Here is a 19,049-nt window from a genome sequence, read left to right as displayed (position 1 = left end):
ACATTCCCCCTTCCAGAACCCCAGCAGGCACTCATTCCCCCTTCCAGAACCCCAGCAGGCACTCATTCCCCCTTCCAGAACCCCAGCAGGCACTTGTTCCCCTTTCTGGAATCCCAGCAGATACATGTTCCCACTTTCCAGAATCCCAGTAGGCACACATTCCCCTTTTCAAATCCCAGCAGACACTCATTCCCCCTTCCAGAACCCCAGCAGGCACCCGCTCCCCCTTTCCAAATCCCAGCAGGCACTCATTCCTCTTTCAGAATCCCAGCAGGCACATGCTTCCCCTGTCAGAATCCCAGCAGGCACACGTTCCTCCTTTCCGAATCCCAGCAGGCACACGCTCCCCCTTTCAGAATCCCAGCAGGCACCAGCTCTGCCCAGCAGCAGCCGTGTGCTGGCCTCACCGCTCGCTGCGTGCTTTCTCCAGGCGGTCTCTGCTGGCCACCAGCTCCCTCTCCAGCCGCTGCTGCCGGCTCTCTGATTCCTCCAGCTGCTCCCGCGCCGCCTTCAGCTCCGCCGCCTGGGCGCTGTGCTGCCGCGCCAGCTCCTCCTCACAGGCCAGCGCCCTCCCTTGCACCTCCGCCAGCTCCCGCCTGGGGTCAGGGCCTCGGCTGCTGGGGTCAGCTCCGGTCTGTGCCAGCTGCAGGGAAGAGGGAGACAGGAGAGGGGCGAAGGGGGAGAGCCCGGTTAGTCTGCTCCCGGAGAGGACATGGGGTGGGGGTGAGGGTGGGTCTGCGACTGTATGCCCGCATTGCTGCCCGCTCTGTGGTAGTCAGGTATCGCTGTACAGAAGGGGGGAGGCGATAGATGGGTGATAGGCCGCCCTGCAGGTTTACCTTCAGCCTCTCCAACTCCTCCTCCAGTTGCCTCCTCCTCTGCTCGCTCCGCTCCCGCAGTTGGCTCTCCTCTGCCACCTCCTGCGCCTGCTCCTCCATCTTCGCCTCCAGCTGCAGGCAGAGGGGATACAAGTCAGACACGGCCGGCAAACCCACCCTTCGCCCAGCTGCCGAAATATTCCCCGCTTCCCGGAGTCACACGATAGCTCAGTGGTTAGCACGACTGCCTCCCGGCGCCAGGGACTTGGGTTCAATTCCACCCTCAGGCGACTCTCTGTGCAGGGTTTGCACGTTCTCCCTGTGGGTTTGCTCCGGCTTCCTCCCACGATTCAAAGACGTGCAGGTTAGATTAGATTAGATTACTTACAGTGTGGCAACAGGCCCTTCGGCCCAACAAGTACACGCCGACCCGCCGAAGCGCAACCCACCCATACCCCTATGTTTACCCCTTACCTAACACTATGGGCAATTTAGCATGGCCAATTTACCTGACCCGCACATCTTTGGACTGTGGGAGGAAACCGGAGCACCCAGAGGAAACCCACACAGACACGGGGAGAACGTGCGAACTCCACACAGACAGTCGCCTGAGTCGGGAATTGAACCCGGGTCTCAGGCGCTGTGAGGCAGCAGTGCTAACCACTGTGCCACCGTGCCGCCATGGATTGGCCGTGCTAAATTGTCCCATAGTGCCCAGGGATGTGCAGGTTAAATTGTCCCATAGTGCCCAGGGATGTGCAGGTTAGAGTGGATTGGCCGTGCTAAATTGTCCCATAGTGCCCAGGGATGTGCAGGTTAAATTGTCCCATAGTGCCCAGGGATGTGCAGGTTAGGGTGGATTGGCCGTGCTAAATTGTCCCATAATGCCCAGGGATGTGCAGGTTAGGGTGGGTTGGCCTTGCTAAATTGTCCCATAGTGTCCAGGGATGTGCAGGTTAGGGTGGGTTGGCCTTGCTAAATTGTCCCATAGTGCCCAGGGTTGTGCAGGTTAGGGTGGATTGGCCGTGCTAAATTGTCCCATAGTGCCCAGGGATGTGCAAGTTAGGGTGGATTGGCCATGCTAAAATGTCCCATAGTGTCCAGGGATGTGCAAGTTTGGGTGGACAGGCCGTGCTAAATTGTCCAATAGTGTCCAGGGATGTGCAGGTTAGGGTGGATTGGTCGTGGGAAATTGCCCCATAGTGCCCAGGGATGTGCTGGTTAGGATGGACTGGCCATGGGAAATTGCCCCATACCATCTAAGGATGTGCAGGCTTGGTGGGTTAGCTGTGGGATATGCATGATTACAGGATAGAGGGAGCGGGTCTGGGTGGGATGGTCTTCGGACGGTCGGTGTGGACTCAATGGCCTGCTTCCACACTGTAGGGATGGTGTGAATTGATATGAGGCGCCAGGAGGCTGTTCAGCCCATCGCGCCTGCATTGGGGCTATTATCCAGTCTGGCCCCATTATCTACCAATCTCTTGTGTTATCACCCACATCCCTGCACACTCTGTGTGTGTGTGGAACAGGCTACCAGAGCAAGTGATGGAGGCTGGTACTGTAACAACATTTAAAAGGCATCTGGATGGGAACACTATCGGATAGATGTTGTACAACTTGAAAGGGTTCAGAAAAGATTGACAAGGATGTTGCCAGGGTTGGAGGATCTGAGCTACAGGGAGAGGCTGAACAGGCTGGGGCTGTTTTCCCTGGAGCCAGAGGCTGAGGGGTGACCTTATAGAGGTTTATAAAATTATGAGGAGCATGGATAGGATAAATAGACAAAGTCTTTTCCCTGGGGTCAGGGTGTCCAGAACTAGAGGGCATAGGTTTAGGGTGAGAGGGGCAAGATATAAAAGAGACCTAAGGGGCAACTTTTTCACACAGACGGTGGTGCGTGTATGGAATGAGCTGCCAGAGGATGTGGTGGAGGCTGGTACAATTGCAACATTTAAGAGGCATTTGGATGGGTATATGAATAGGAAGGGTTTGGAGGGATATGGGCCGAGTGCTGGCAGGTGGGACTAGATTGGGTTGGGATATCGGGTCAGCATGGACGGGTTGGACTGAAGGGTCTGTTTCCGTGCTGTACATCTCTATGACTCTATGAATAGGAAGGATTTGGAGGGATATGGGGCTAAATGTTGGCAAATGGGACGAGAATAATTGAAGATAGCTGGTCGGCATGGAAACGTTGGACTGTTGCTGTTCTGCATGACTCTAAGTCACCCGTCCAAAGTCTCAACTGAACCTGCCTCCCCACATTTCCGGGCAGTCATTCCAGACTGGAACAACTTGCACATCACCTTGGCTTCATTTGCTGATCCCGTTAAAATCGGAGGCCGCTGGAATCGCGCAACATTTTCGCAACCAACCAAGCATCTATTTTCTTTTTAAGGTGTAGTCGCTTCTGTCAGGCAAGAAGCCTGCAGCTGACCAAGTCCATGTGTAGGGCTGCTCCTTCCCAGACGCAGGGTGGAACTTTGACCTGCGCTCTCTCCCTTGGATTGGCTGATCAAGATCCTTTTGTGACATCGAACAAAGGATAGCCATCGGCCCCCTGGGATTTTGCGGAGTCTCCCTCCGCCCTTGCTCCTCACTGCGATTATCATTCTGGGAACTTTCTATCCACTGACGAGGTCCTCAGTTTAATATCGGAAAGACGGCGGCACCTATAAAGCAGCGCCCCTTCCACACGGAGCCCTACGGACGGCTCTCGGTCAATTCGAAAGCCAGCCTCAAACGTGGTTCAGCCTTCCATTGCCCATCAGCTGACTGTCAACGGTCAGAGGACAGGAGCGGTCCTCTGTAGCCTGCTCCATCATTCAGTAAGGGCGTAAATCATCTGATGGCCCCTCATCGCTCCCCCTACCCAATAACCTTGCTGGTTCTCACTTGTCAAGAACCCATCAATGTCTGCATTTTATATTCAGAGACTGTGCTGCCCCTCTACTTTTGAGGAAGAGAGTTCAAAAGACTCCCAAAGCAAATAAATTCTCATTTGTCTTTAACCCTAATTTTTAACAAGATCCCTGGTTTGAGGTGGAGCTGAGCTGCCTTCTGGAACTGCTGCAGTCCACCTGCTGTAGGTTGACCCACAATGCCCTGAGGGAGGCAATTCCAGACCTTTGACCCAGCGACACTGAAGGAATGGCGATAGATTGCCAGGTCAGGATGGTGAGTGGCTCGGAGAGGGAATTGAAGGGTTCCCATGTATCTGCTTCTTTCCGAATGGGGAGATACAAGAGGGCCTCTGGAATGCTGATTGGCCTCCACTCCAGACGCTGCAGCTGCTTTGATCCCAGTCCCACCGCACCCTGGCCACCCACTCACCACCAGCCGGCACCGGTCTGCCGTGCTCAGCTGTTGCCGCAGACTCTCCACCTTCTCCATGACCACCTCCATCTCCTCCTCCCGGTCGCGCAGATCCCGGGACAACTTCTGCTTCTGCAGGCGGAGCTGGGAGTAACGCTCCTCGCCTTCCTGCATCTCCTCCTCCGCACGCTGGCGCTTGACCTGAGCCTCGCGCAACTCCCGGCTCTGAACGCCCAGCTGCTCCCGGGACTCAGCCAGATCCTACAAACACAACAAAACCCAATCGGAAACAAGTGGCACTGAGGGTCAGTTAGAGATTAACGGCACTGAAGGTCAGTTAGTGGTTAATGGGTTGGGGGTCAGTTAGAGATTATTTGGGCTGAGGGTCAGTTAGAGATTAATGGCACTGAGGGGCAGTTAGAGATTAATGGGGCTGTGGGTCAGTTAGAGATTAATGGCACTGAGGGTCAGTTAGAGAGTAATCGAGCTGAGGGTCAGTTGGAGATTAATGGGGCTGAGGGTCAGTTAGAGATTAATGGAGCTGAGGGTCAGTTAGAGATTAATGGCACAGAGGGTCAGTTCGAGATTAATGGGGCTGTGGGTCAGTTAGAGAGTAATGGAGCTGTGGGTCAGATAGAGATTAATGGCACTGAGGGTCAGTTAGAGATTATTGGAGCTGAGGGTCAGTTAGAGATTAATGGAGCTGAGGGTCAGTTAGAGATTAATGTGGCTGTGGGTCAGTTAGAGATTAATGGAGCTGAAGGTCAGTTAGAGATTAATGGGGCAGTGGGTCAGTTAGAGATTAATGGCACTGAGGGTCAGTTCGAGATTAATGGGGCTGAGGGTCAGTTAGAGATTAATGGAGCTGAAGGTCAGTTAGAGATTAATGGGGCAGTGGGTCAGTTAGAGATTAATGGCACTGAGGGTCAGTTCGAGATTAATGGGGCTGAGTGTCAGTTAGAGGTTAATGGCGCTGAGGGTCAGTTAGAGATTAATGGAGCTGAGGGTCAGTTAGAGAGTAATCGAGCTGAGGGTCAGTTGGAGATTAATGGGGCTGAGGGTCAGTTAGAGATTAATGGGGCTGTGGGTCAGTTAGAGAGTAATGGTACTGAGGGTCAGTTAGAGATTAATGGCACTGAGGGTCAGTTAGAGATTAATGGCGATGAGGGTCAGTTAGAGATTATTGGAGCTGAGGGTCAGTTAGAGATTAATGGGACTGAGGGTCAGTTAGAGATTAATGGCACTGAGGGTCAGATAGAGAGTAATGGAGCTGAGGGTCATTGAGAGATTAATGGCACTGAGGGTCAGTTAGAGATTAATGGGGCTGAGGGTCAGTTAGAGATTAATGGAGCTGAGGGTCAGTTAGAGATTAATGGGACTGTGGGTCAGTTAGAGATTAATGGAGCTGAGGGTCAGATAGAGATTAATGGAGCTGAGGGTCAGTGAGAGATTAATGGGGCTGAGGGTCAGTTAGTGATTAATGGCACTGAGGGTCAGTTAGAGATTAATGGGGCTGTGGGTCAGTTAGAGATTAATGGAGCTGAGGGACAGTTAGAGATTAATGGCACTGAGGGTCATTTAGAGATTAATGGGGCTGAGGTTCAGTTAGAGATTAATGTGGCTGTGGGTCAGTTAGAGATTAATGGAGCTGAGGGTCAGTTAGAGATTAATGGGGCTGAGGGTCAGATAGAGATTAATGGCACTGAGGGTCAGATAGAGATTAATGGAGCTGAGGGTCAGTTAGAGATTAATGGGGCTGTGGGTCAGTTAGAGATTAATGGAGCTGAGGGTCAGTTAGAGATTAATGGGGCTGATGGTTAGTTAGAGATTAATGGGGCTGTGGGTCAGTTAGAGATTAATGGAGCTGAGGGACAGTTAGAGATTAATGGCGCTGAGGGTCATTTAGAGATTAATGGGGCTGAGGTTCAGTTAGAGATTAATGTGGCTGTGGGTCAGTTAGAGATTAATGGCACTGAGGGTCAGTTAGAGATTAATGGGGCTGAGGGTCAGTTAGAGATTAATGGGGCTGAGGGTCAGTTAGAAATTAATGGGGCTGAGGGTCAGTTAGAGATTAATGGCACTGAGGGTCAGATAGAGATTAATGGAGCTGAGGGTCAGTTAGAGATTAATGGGGCTGTGGGTCAGTTAGAGATTAATGGATCTGAGGGTCAGTTAGAGAGTAATCGAGCTGAGGGTCAGTTGGAGATTAATGGGGCTGAGGGTCAGTTAGAGATTAATGGGGCTGTGGGTCAGTTAGAGAGTAATGGTACTGAGGGTCAGTTAGAGATTAATGGCACTGAGGGTCAGTTAGAGATTAATGGCGATGAGGGTCAGTTAGAGATTATTGGAGCTGAGGGTCAGTTAGAGATTAATGGGACTGAGGGTCAGATAGAGAGTAATGGAGCTGAGGGTCATTGAGAGATTAATGGCACTGAGGGTCAGTTAGAGATTAATGGGGCTGAGGGTCAGTTAGAGATTAATGGAGCTGAGGGTCAGTTAGAGATTAATGGAGCTGAGGGTCAGATAGAGATTAATGGAGCTGAGGGTCAGTGAGAGATTAATGGGGCTGAGGGTCAGTTAGTGATTAATGGCACTGAGGGTCAGTTAGAGATTAATGGGGCTGTGGGTCAGTTAGAGATTAATGGGGCTGTGGGTCAGTTAGAGATTAATGGCACTGAGGGTCAGTTAGAGATTAATGGCGATGAGGGTCAGTTAGAGATTATTGGAGCTGAGGGTCAGTTAGAGATTAATGGAGCTGAGGGACAGTTAGAGATTAATGGCACTGAGGGTCATTTAGAGATTAATGGGGCTGAGGTTCAGTTAGAGATTAATGTGGCTGTGGGTCAGTTAGAGATTAATGGAGCTGAGGGTCAGTTAGAGATTAATGGAGCTGAGGGTCAGTTAGAGATTAATGGGGCTGAGGGTCAGATAGAGATTAATGGCACTGAGGGTCAGATAGAGATTAATGGAGCTGAGGGTCAGTTAGAGATTAATGGGGCTGTGGGTCAGTTAGAGATTAATGGAGCTGAGGGTCAGTTAGAGATTAATGGGGCTGATGGTTAGTTAGAGATTAATGGGGCTGTGGGTCAGTTAGAGATTAATGGAGCTGAGGGACAGTTAGAGATTAATGGCGCTGAGGGTCATTTAGAGATTAATGGGGCTGAGGTTCAGTTAGAGATTAATGTGGCTGTGGGTCAGTTAGAGATTAATGGCACTGAGGGTCAGTTAGAGATTAATGGAGCTGAGGGTCAGTTAGAGATTAATGGGGCTGAGGGTCAGTTAGAAATTAATGGGGCTGAGGGTCAGTTAGAGATTAATGGCACTGAGGGTCAGATAGAGATTAATGGAGCTGAGGGTCAGTTAGAGATTAATGGGGCTGTGGGTCAGTTAGAGATTAATGGAGCTGAGGGTCAGTTAGAGATTAATGGGGCTGATGGTTAGTTAGAGATTAATGGGGCTGGGGGTCAGTTAGAGATTAATGGGGCTGGGGGTCAGTTAGAGATTAATGGCACTGAGGGTCAGTTAGAAATTAACGGAGCGGAGGGTCAGTTAGAGATTAATGGCACTGAGGGTCAGATAGAGATTAATGGAGCTGAGGGTCAGATAGAGATTAATGGGGCTGATCGTCATTTAGAGATTAATGGGGCTGTGGGTCAGTTAGAGATTAATGGCACTGAGGGTCAGTTAGAGATTAATGGGGCTGAGGGTCAGTGAGAGATTAATGGAGCTGAGGGTCAGTTAGAGAGTAATGGGGCTGTGGGTCAGTTAGAGGTTAATGGCACTGAGGGTCAGTTAGAGATTAACGGCACTGAAGGTCAGTTAGTGGTTAATGGGTTGGGGGTCAGTTAGAGATTATTTGGGCTGAGGGTCAGTTAGAGATTAACGGCACTGAGGGGCAGTTAGAGATTAATGGGGCTGTGGGTCAGTTAGAGATTAATGGCACTGAGGGTCAGTTAGAGAGTAATCGAGCTGAGGGTCAGTTGGAGATTAATGGGGCTGAGGGTCAGTTAGAGATTAATGGAGCTGAGGGTCAGTTCGAGATTAATGGGGCTGTGGGTCAGTTAGAGATTATTGGAGCTGAGGGTCAGTTAGAGATTAATGGGACTGAGGGTCAGTTAGAGATTAATGGCACTGAGGGTCAGATAGAGATTAATGGAGCTGAGGGTCAGTGAGAGATTAATGGCGCTGTGGGTCCGTTAGAGATTAATGTGGCTGTGGGTCAGTTAGAGATTAATGGAGCTGAAGGTCAGTTAGAGATTAATGGGGCAGTGGGTCAGTTAGAGATTAATGGCACTGAGGGTCAGTTCGAGATTAATGGGGCTGAGGGTCAGTTAGAGATTTATGGGGCAGTGGGTCAGTTAGAGATTAATGGCACTGAGGGTCAGTTCGAGATTAATGGGGCTGAGTGTCAGTTAGAGGTTAATGGCGCTGAGGGTCAGTTAGAGATTAATGGAGCTGAGGGTCAGTTAGAGAGTAATCGAGCTGAGGGTCAGTTGGAGATTAATGGGGCTGAGGGTCAGTTAGAGATTAATGGGGCTGTGGGTCAGTTAGAGAGTAATGGTACTGAGGGTCAGTTAGAGATTAATGGCACTGAGGGTCAGTTAGAGATTAATGGCGATGAGGGTCAGTTAGAGATTATTGGAGCTGAGGGTCAGTTAGAGATTAATGGGACTGAGGGTCAGTTAGAGATTAATGGCACTGAGGGTCAGATAGAGAGTAATGGAGCTGAGGGTCATTGAGAGATTAATGGCACTGAGGGTCAGTTAGCGATTAATGGGGCTGTGGGTCAGTTAGAGATTAATGGCACTGAGGGTCAGTTAGAGATTAATGGGGCTGAGGGTCAGTTAGAGATTAATGGAGCTGAGGGTCAGTTAGAGATTAATGGGACTGTGGGTCAGTGAGAGATTAATGGAGCTGAGGGTCAGATAGAGATTATTGGAGCTGAGGGTCAGATAGAGATTAATGGGGCTGAGGGTCAGTTAGTGATTAATGGCACTGAGGGTCAGTTAGAGATTAATGGGGCTGTGGGTCAGTTAGAGATTAATGGAGCTGAGAGACAGTTAGAGATTAATGGAGCTGAGGGACAGTTAGAGATTAATGGCGCTGAGTGTCATTTAGAGATTAATGGGGCTGAGGTTCAGTTAGAGATTAATGTGGCTGTGGGTCAGTTAGAGATTAATGGCACTGAGGGTCAGTTAGAGATTAATGGAGCTGAGGGTCAGTTAGAGATTAATGGGGCTGAGGGTCAGTTAGAAATTAATGGGGCTGAGGGTCAGTTAGAGATTAATGGCACTGAGGGTCAGATAGAGATTAATGGAGCTGAGGGTCAGTTAGAGATTAATGGGGCTGTGGGTCAGTTAGAGATTAATGGAGCTGAGGGTCAGTTAGAGATTAATGGGGCTGATGGTTAGTTAGAGATTAATGGGGCTGTGGGTCAGTTAGAGATTAATGGGGCTGGGGGTCAGTTAGAGATTAATGGCACTGAGGGTCAGTTAGAAATTAACGGAGCGGAGGGTCAGTTAGAGATTAATGGCACTGAGGGTCAGTTAGAGATTAATGGGGCTGATCGTCATTTAGAGATTAATGGGGCTGTGGGTCAGTTAGAGATTAATGGAGCTGAGGGACAGTTAGAGATTAATGGCGCTGAGGGTCATTTAGAGATTAATGGGGCTGAGGTTCAGTTAGAGATTAATGTGGCTGTGGGTCAGTTAGAGATTAATGGCACTGAGGGTCAGTTAGAGATTAATGGAGCTGAGGGTCAGTTAGAGATTAATGGGGCAGAGGGTCAGTTAGAAATTAATGGGGCTGAGGGTCAGTTAGAGATTAATGGCACTGAGGGTCAGATAGAGATTAATGGAGCTGAGGGTCAGTTAGAGATTAATGGGGCTGTGGGTCAGTTAGAGATTAATGGAGCTGAGGGTCAGTTAGAGATTAATGGGGCTGATGGTTAGTTAGAGATTAATGGGACTGTGGGTCAGTTAGAGATTAATGGGGCTGGGGGTCAGTTAGAGATTAATGGCACTGAGGGTCAGTTAGAAATTAACGGAGCGGAGGGTCAGTTAGAGATTAATGGCATTGAGGGTCAGATAGAGATTAATGGAGCTGAGGGTCAGTTAGAGATTAATGGGGCTGATCGTCATTTAGAGATTAATGGGGCTGTGGGTCAGTTAGAGATTAATGGCACTGAGGGTCAGTTAGAGATTAATGGGGCTGAGGGTCAGTGAGAGATTAATGGGGCTGTGGGTCAGTTAGAGAGTAATGGGGCTGTGGGTCAGTTAGAGGTTAATGGCACTGAGGGTCAGTTAAAGGTTAATGGGGCTGATGGTTAGTTAGAGATTAATGGCACTGAGGGTCAGTTAGAGATTAATGGCACTGAGGGTCAGTTAGAGATTAATGGGGCTGGGGGTCAGTTAGAGATTAACGGGGCTGGGGGTCAGTTAGAGATTAATGGCACTGAGGGTCAGTTAGAGATTAATGGAGCTGAGGGTCAGTTAGAGATTAATGGCACTGAGGGTCAGTTAGAGATTAATAGGGCTGAGGGTCAGTTCGAGATTAATGGGGCTGTAAGTCAGTTAGAGATTAATGGCATTGAGGGTCAGTTAGAGATTAATGGTACTGACGGTCAGTTATAGATTAATGGGACGGAGGGTCAGTTAGAGATTAATGGAGCTGAGGGTCAGTTAGAGATTAATGGTGCTGATCGTCATTTAGAGATTAATGGGGCTGTGGGTCAGTTAGAGATTAATGGCACTGAGGGTCAGTTAGAGATTAATGGGGCTGAGGGTCAGTGAGAGATTAATGGAGCTGAGGGTCAGTTAGAGAGTAATGGCACTGAGGGTCAGTTAAAGGTTAATGGCACTGAGGGTCAGTTAGAGATTAATGGGGCTGAGGGTCAGTTAGAGATTAATGGGGCTGAGGGTCAGTTAGAGATTACTGGGGCTGTGGGTCAGTGAGAGATTAATGGGGCTGAGGGTCAGTTAGTGATTAATGGCACTGAGGGTCAGTTAGAGATTAATGGGGCTGTGGGTCAGTTAGAGATTAATGGAGCTGAGGGACAGTTAGAGATTAATGGAGCTGAGGGTCAGTTAGAGATTAATGGCACTGAGGGTCATTTAGAGATTAATGGGGCTGAGGTTCAGTTAGAGATTAATGTGGCTGTGGGTCAGTTAGAGATTAATGGGGCGGATGGTCAGTTAGAGATTAATGGCACTGAGGGTCAGTTAGAGATTAATGGGGCTGGGGGTCAGTTAGAGAGTAATGGGGCTGGGGGTCAGTTAGAGATTAATGGAGCTGAGGGTCAGTTAGAGATTAATGGCACTGAGGGTCAGTTAAAGGTTAATGGCACTGAGGGTCAGATAGAGATTAATGGGGCTGTGGGTCAGTTAGAGATTAATGGAGCTGAGGGTCAGTTAGAGATTAATGGGGCTGATGGTTAGTTAGAGATTAATGGGGCTGGGGGTCAGTTAGAGATTAATGGCGCTGGGGGTCAGTTAGAGATTAATGGCGCTGGGGGTCAGTTAGAAATTAACGGAGCGGAGGGTCAGTTAGAGATTAATGGCACTGAGGGTCAGATAGAGATTAATGGAGCTGAGGGTCAGTTAGAGATTAATGGGGCTGAGGGTCATTTAGAGATTAATGGGGCTGTGGGTCATTTAGAGATTAATGGGGCTGTGGGTCAGTTAGAGATTAATGGAGCTGAGGGTCAGTTAGAGAGTAATGGAGCTGAGGGTCAGTTAGAGATTAATGGAGCTGAGGGTCAGTTAGAGATTAATGGCACTGAGGGTCAGTTAAAGGTTAATGGCACTGAGGGTCAGATAGAGATTAATGGGGCTGTGGGTCAGTTAGAGATTAATGGAGCTGAGGGTCAGTTAGAGATTAATGGGGCTGAGGGTCAGTTAGAGATTAATGGCGCTGAGGGTCAGTTAGAGATTAATGGGGCTGTGGGACAGTTAGAGATTAATGGAGCTGAGGGTCAGTTAGAGATTAATGGCACTGAGGGTCAGTTAGAGATTAATGGGGCTGATGGTTAGTTAGAGATTAATGGGGCTGTGGGTCAGTTAGAGATTAATGGCACTGAGGGTCAGTTAGAGATTAATGGGGCTGGGGGTCAGTTGGAGATTAATGGGGCTGGGGGTCAGTTGGAGATTAATGGCACTGAGGGTCAGTTAGAGATTAATGGAGCTGAGGGTCAGTTAGAGATTAATGGCACTGAGGGTCAATTAGAGATTAATAGGGCTGAGGGTCAGTTAGAGATTAATAGGGCTGAGGGTCAGTTAGAAATTAACGGAGCGGAGGGTCAGTTAGAGATTAATGGCACTGAGGGTCAGATAGAGATTAATGGAGCTGAGGGTCAGTTAGAGATTAATGGGGCTGATCGTCATTTAGAGATTAATGGAGCTGAGGGTCAGTTAGAGATTAATGGCACTGAGGGTCAGATAGAGATTAATGGGGCTGAGGGTCAGTTAGAGATTAATGGCACCGAGGGTCAGTTAGAGATTAATGGGGCTGTGGGTCAGTTAGAGATTAATGGCATTGAGGGTCAGTTAGAGATTAATGGTACTGACGGTCAGTTATAGATTAATGGGGCAGAGGGTCAGTTAGAGATTAATGGGGCTGATCGTCATTTAGAGATTAATGGGGCTGTGGGTCAGTTAGAGATTAATGGGGCTGTGTGTCAGTTAGAGATTAATGGCACTGAGGGTCAGTGAGAGATTAATGGAGCTGAGGGTCAGTTAGAGAGTAATGGGGCTGTGGGTCAGTTAGAGATTAATGGAGCTGAGGGTCAGTTAGAGATTAATGGCACTGAGGGTCAGTTAAAGGTTAATGGCACTGAGGGTCAGATAGAGATTAATGGGGCTGATGGTTAGTTAGAGATTAATGGGGCTGTGGGTCAGTTAGAGATTAATGGCACTGAGGGTCAGTTAGAGATTAATGGGGCTGGGGGTCAGTTAGAGATTAACGGGGCTGTAGGTCAGTTAGAGATTAATGGCACTAAGGGTCATTTAGAGATTAATGGAGCTGAGGGTCAGTTAGAGATTAATGGCACTGAGGGTCAGTCAGAGATTAATGGGGCTGAGGGTCAGTTAGAGATTAATGGCACTGAGGGTCAGTTAGAGATTAATGGGGCTGTGGGTCAGTTAGAGATTAATGGCATTGAGGGTCAGTTAGAGATTAATGGTACTGACGGTCAGTTATAGATTAATGGGGCGGAGGGTCAGTTAGCGATTAATGGAGCTGAGGGTCAGTTAGAGATTAGTGGGGCTGTGGGTCAGTTAGAGATTAATGGCACTGAGAGTCAGTTAGAGATTAATGGAGCTGTGGGTCAGTTAGAGATTAATGGCACTGAGAGTCAGTTGGAGATTAATGGAGCTGTAGGTCAGTTAGAGATTAATGGGGCTGTAGGTCAGTTAGAGATTAATGGCACTGAGAGTCAGTTAGAGATTAATGGAGCTGTGGGTCAGTTAGAGATTAATGTGGCTGTGGGTCAGTTAGAGATTCATGGCACTGAGGGTCAGTTAGAGATTAATGGAGCTGAGGGTCAGTTAGAGATTAATGACACTGGGGGTCAGTTAGTGATTAATGGGGCTGTGGGTCAGTTAGAGATTAATGGGGCTGTAGGTCAGTTAGAGATTAATGGCACTGAGGGTCAGTTAGAGATTAACGGAGCGGAGGGTCAGTTAGAGATTAATGGCACTGAGGGTCAGATAGAGATTAATGGAGCTGAGGGTCAGTTAGAGATTAATGGGGCTGATCGTCATTTAGAGATTAATGGGGCTGTGGGTCAGTTAGAGATTAATGGAGCTGAGGGTCAGTTCGAGATTAATGGGGCTGTGGGTCAGTTAGAGAGTAATGGAGCTGTGGGTCAGATAGAGATTAATGGCACTGAGGGTCAGATAGAGATTATTGGAGCTGAGGGTCAGTTAGAGATTAATGGGACTGAGGGTCAGTTAGAGATTAATGGCACTGAGGGTCAGATAGAGATTAATGGAGCTGAGGGTCAGTGAGAGATTAATGGCGCTGTGGGTCCGTTAGAGATTAATGTGGCTGTGGGTCAGTTAGAGATTAATGGAGCTGAAGGTCAGTTAGAGATTAATGGGGCAGTGGGTCAGTTAGAGATTAATGGCACTGAGGGTCAGTTAGAGATTAATGGGGCTGAGGGTCAGTTAGAGATTAATGGGGCAGTGGGTCAGTTAGAGATTAATGGCACTGAGGGTCAGTTCGAGATTAATGGGGCTGAGTGTCAGTTAGAGGTTAATGGCGCTGAGGGTCAGTTAGAGATTAATGGAGCTGAGGGTCAGTTAGAGAGTAATCGAGCTGAGGGTCAGTTGGAGATTAATGGGGCTGAGGGTCAGTTAGAGATTAATGGGGCTGTGGGTCAGTTAGAGAGTAATGGTACTGAGGGTCAGTTAGAGATTAATGGCACTGAGGGTCAGTTAGAGATTAATGGCGATGAGGGTCAGTTAGAGATTATTGGAGCTGAGGGTCAGTTAGAGATTAATGGGACTGAGGGTCAGTTAGAGATTAATGGCACTGAGGGTCAGATAGAGAGTAATGGAGCTGAGGGTCATTGAGAGATTAATGGCACTGAGGGTCAGTTAGAGATTAATGGGGCTGTGGGTCAGTTAGAGATTAATGGCACTGAGGGTCAGTTAGAGATTAATGGGGCTGAGGGTCAGTTAGAGATTAATGGAGCTGAGGGTCAGTTAGAGATTAATGGGACTGTGGGTCAGTGAGAGATTAATGGAGCTGAGGGTCAGATAGAGATTAATGGAGCTGAGGGTCAGTGAGAGATTAATGGGGCTGAGGGTCAGTTAGTGATTAATGGCACTGAGGGTCAGTTAGAGATTAATGGGGCTGTGGGTCAGTTAGAGATTAATGGAGCTGAGGGACAGTTAGAGATTAATGGAGCTGAGGGACAGTTAGAGATTAATGGCGCTGAGGGTCATTTAGAGATTAATGGGGCTGAGGTTCAGTTAGAGATTAATGTGGCTGTGGGTCAGTTAGAGATTAATGGAGCTGAGGGTCAGTTAGAGATTAATGGGGCTGAGGGTCAGTTAGAAATTAATGGGGCTGAGGGTCAGTTAGAGATTAATGGCACTGAGGGTCAGATAGAGATTAATGGAGCTGAGGGTCAGTTAGAGATTAATGGGGCTGTCGGTCAGTTAGAGATTAATGGACCTGAGGGTCAGTTAGAGATTAATGGGGCTGATGGTTAGTTAGAGATTAATGGGGCTGTGGGTCAGTTAGAGATTAATGGGGCTGGGGGTCAGTTAGAGATTAATGGCACTGAGGGTCAGTTAGAAATTAACGGAGCGGAGGGTCAGTTAGAGATTAATGGCACTGAGGGTCAGTTAGAGATTAATGGGGCTGATCGTCATTTAGAGATTAATGGGGCTGTGGGTCAGTTAGAGATTAATGGAGCTGAGGGACAGTTAGAGATTAATGGCGCTGAGGGTCATTTAGAGATTAATGGGGCTGTGGGTCAGTTAGAGATTAATGGGGCTGGGGGTCAGTTAGAGATTAATGGCACTGAGGGTCAGTTAGAAATTAACGGAGCGGAGGGTCAGTTAGAGATTAATGGCACTGAGGGTCAGTTAGAGATTAATGGGGCTGATCGTCATTTAGAGATTAATGGAGCTGTGGGTCAGTTAGAGATTAATGGAGCTGAGGGACAGTTAGAGATTAATGGCGCTGAGGGTCATTTAGAGATTAATGGGGCTGAGGTTCAGTTAGAGATTAATGGGGCTGTGGGTCAGTTAGAGATTAATGGCACTGAGGGTCAGTTAGAGATTAATGGAGCTGAGGGTCAGTTAGAGATTAATGGGGCTGAGGGTCAGTTAGAAATTAATGGGGCTGAGGGTCAGTTAGAGATTAATGGCACTGAGGGTCAGTTAGAGATTAATGGGGCTGAGGGTCAGTTAGAGATTAATGGCGCTGAGGGTCAGATAGAGATTAATGGGGCTGAGGGTCAGTTAGAGATTAATGGGGCTGATGGTTAGTTAGAGATTAATGGGACTGTGGGTCAGTTAGAGATTAATGGGGCTGGGGGTCAGTTAGAGATTAATGGCACTGAGGGTCAGTTAGAAATTAACGGAGCGGAGGGTCAGTTAGAGATTAATGGCACTGAGGGTCAGATAGAGATTAATGGAGCTGAGGGTCAGTTAGAGATTAATGGGGCTGATCGTCATTTAGAGATTAATGGGGCTGTGGGTCTGTTAGAGATTAATGGCACTGAGGGTCACTTAGAGATTAATGGGGCTGAGGGTCAGTGAGAGATTAATGGGGCTGAGGGTCAGTGAGAGATTAATGGAGCTGAGGGTCAGTTAGAGAGTAATGGGGCTGTGGGTCAGTTAGAGGTTAATGGCACTGAGGGTCAGTTAAAGGTTAATGGCACTGAGGGTCAGTTAGAGATTAATGGGGCTGTGGGACAGTTAGAGATTAATGGCACTGAGGGTCAGTTAGAGATTAATGGCACTGAGGGTCAGTTAGAGATTAATGGGGCTGATGGTTAGTTAGAGATTAATGGGGCTGTGGGTCTGTTAGAGATTAATGGCACTGAGGGTCACTTAGAGATTAATGGGGCTGAGGGTCAGTGAGAGATTAATGGGGCTGAGGGTCAGTGAGAGATTAATGGAGCTGAGGGTCAGTTAGAGAGTAATGGGGCTGTGGGTCAGTTAGAGGTTAATGGCACTGAGGGTCAGTTAAAGGTTAATGGCACTGAGGGTCAGTTAGAGATTAATGGGGCTGTGGGACAGTTAGAGATTAATGGCACTGAGGGTCAGTTAGAGATTAATGGCACTGAGGGTCAGTTAGAGATTAATGGGGCTGATGGTTAGTTAGAGATTAATGGCACTGAGGGTCAGTTAGAGATTAATGGGGCTGGGGGTCAGTTAGAGATTAACGGGGCTGGGGGTCAGTTAGAGATTAATGGCACTGAGGGTCAGTTAGAGATTAATGGAGCTGAGGGTCAGTTAGAGATTAATGGCACTGAGGGTCAGTTAGAGATTAATAGGGCTGAGGGTCAGTTCGAGATTAATGGCACTGAGGGTTAGTTAGAAATTAACGGAGCGGAGGGTCAGTTAGAGATTAATGGGGCTGATCGTCATTGAGAGATTAATGGAGCTGAGGGTCAGTTAGAGATTAATGGCACTGAGGGTCAGATAGAGATTAATGGGGCTGAGGGTCAGTTAGAGATTAATGGGGCTCAGGGTCAGTTAGAGATTAATGGGGCTGTAAGTCAGTTAGAGATTAATGGCATTGAGGGTCAGTTAGAGATTAATGGTACTGACGGTCAGTTATAGATTAATGGGACGGAGGGTCAGTTAGAGATTAATGGAGCTGAGGGTCAGTTAGAGATTAATGGTGCTGATCGTCATTTAGAGATTAATGGGGCTGTGGGTCAGTTAGAGATTAATGGCACTGAGGGTCAGTTAGAGATTAATGGGGCTGAGGGTCAGTGAGAGATTAATGGAGCTGAGGGTCAGTTAGAGAGTAATGGGGCTGTGGGTCAGTTAGAGATTAATGGAGCTGAGGGTCAGTTAGAGATTAATGGCACTGAGGGTCAGTTAAAGATTAATGGGGCTGAGGGTCAGTTAGAGATTAATGGGGCTGAGGGTCAGTTAGAGATTACTGGGGCTGTGGGTCAGTTAGAGATTAATGGCGCTGAGGGTCAGTGAGAGATTAATGGGGCTGAGGGTCAGTTAGTGATTAATGGCACTGAGGGTCAGTTAGAGATTAATGGGGCTGTGGGTCAGTTAGAGATTAATGGAGCTGAGGGACAGTTAGAGATTAATGGAGCTGAGGGTCAGTTAGAGATTAATGGCACTGAGGGTCATTTAGAGATTAATGGGGCTGAGGTTCAGTTAGAGATTAATGTGGCTGTGGGTCAGTTAGAGATTAATGGGGCGGATGGTCAGTTAGAGATTAATGGCACTGAGGGTCAGTTAGAGATTAATGGGGCTGGGGGTCAGTTAGAGAGTAATGGGGCTGGGGGTCAGTTAGAGATTAATGGCACTGAGGGTCAGTTAAAGGTTAATGGCACTGAGGGTCAGATAGAGATTAATGGGGCTGTGGGTCAGTTAGAGATTAATGGAGCTGAGGGTCAGTTAGAGATTAATGGGGCTGATGGTTAGTTAGAGATTAATGGGGCTGGGGGTCAGTTAGAGATTAATGGCGCTGGGGGTCAGTTAGAGATTAATGGCGCTGGGCGTCAGTTAGAAATTAACGGAGCGGAGGGTCAGTTAGAGATTAATGGCACTGAGGGTCAGATAGAGATTAATGGAGCTGAGGGTCAGTTAGAGATTAATGGGGCTGAGGGTCATTTAGAGATTAATGGGGCTGTGGGTCATTTAGAGATTAATGGGGCTGTGGGTCAGTTAGAGATTAATGGAGCTGAGGGTCAGTTAGAGAGTAATGGGGCTGTGGGTCAGTTAGAGATTAATGGAGCTGAGGGTCAGTTAGAGATTAATGGCACTGAGGGTCAGTTAAAGGTTAATGGCACTGAGGGTCAGATAGAGATTAATGGGGCTGTGGGTCAGTTAGAGATTAATGGGGCTGAGGGTCAGTTAGAGATTAATGGGGCTGAGGGTCAGTTAGAGATTAATGGCGCTGAGGGTCAGTTAGAGATTAATGGGGCTGTGGGACAGTTAGAGATTAATGGAGCTGAGGGTCAGTTAGAGATTAATGGCACTGAGGGTCAGTTAGAGATTAATGGGGCTGATGGTTAGTTAGAGATTAATGGGGCTGTGGGTCAGTTGGAGATTAATGGGGCTGGGGGTCAGTTAGAGATTAATGGCACTGAGGGTCAGTTAGAGATTAATGGAGCTGAGGGTCAGTTAGAGATTAATGGCACTGAGGGTCAGTTAGAGATTAATAGGGCTGAGGGTCAGTTAGAGATTAATGGCACTGAGGGTC

The 19,049-nt window shown here is 48.2% G+C and overlaps 1 protein-coding gene across 2 annotated transcripts in view; it reads right to left on the bottom strand.

Annotated features, from left to right (window-relative positions):
• Positions 1–19,049, bottom strand: part of LOC132836325 (serine/threonine-protein kinase MRCK alpha-like) — a 148,687-nt gene that overhangs the window by 56,267 nt on the left and 73,371 nt on the right. For both annotated transcript variants that reach the window (XM_060855755.1, XM_060855756.1), the window contains exons 13-15: positions 4,155–4,397; positions 840–950; positions 408–643 (exon numbers count right to left, since the gene is read on the bottom strand). In XM_060855755.1, coding sequence (XP_060711738.1) covers positions 408–643; positions 840–950; positions 4,155–4,397 — 590 coding nt within the window. The remainder of the gene's footprint in view (positions 1–407; positions 644–839; positions 951–4,154; positions 4,398–19,049) is intronic.

The sequence above is a fragment of the Hemiscyllium ocellatum genome, chromosome 46, assembly GCF_020745735.1.
Source record: "Hemiscyllium ocellatum isolate sHemOce1 chromosome 46, sHemOce1.pat.X.cur, whole genome shotgun sequence".
Classification (NCBI taxonomy): Eukaryota; Metazoa; Chordata; class Chondrichthyes; order Orectolobiformes; family Hemiscylliidae; genus Hemiscyllium; species Hemiscyllium ocellatum.
This window is presented reverse-complemented; position numbering and strand designations above follow the sequence as displayed.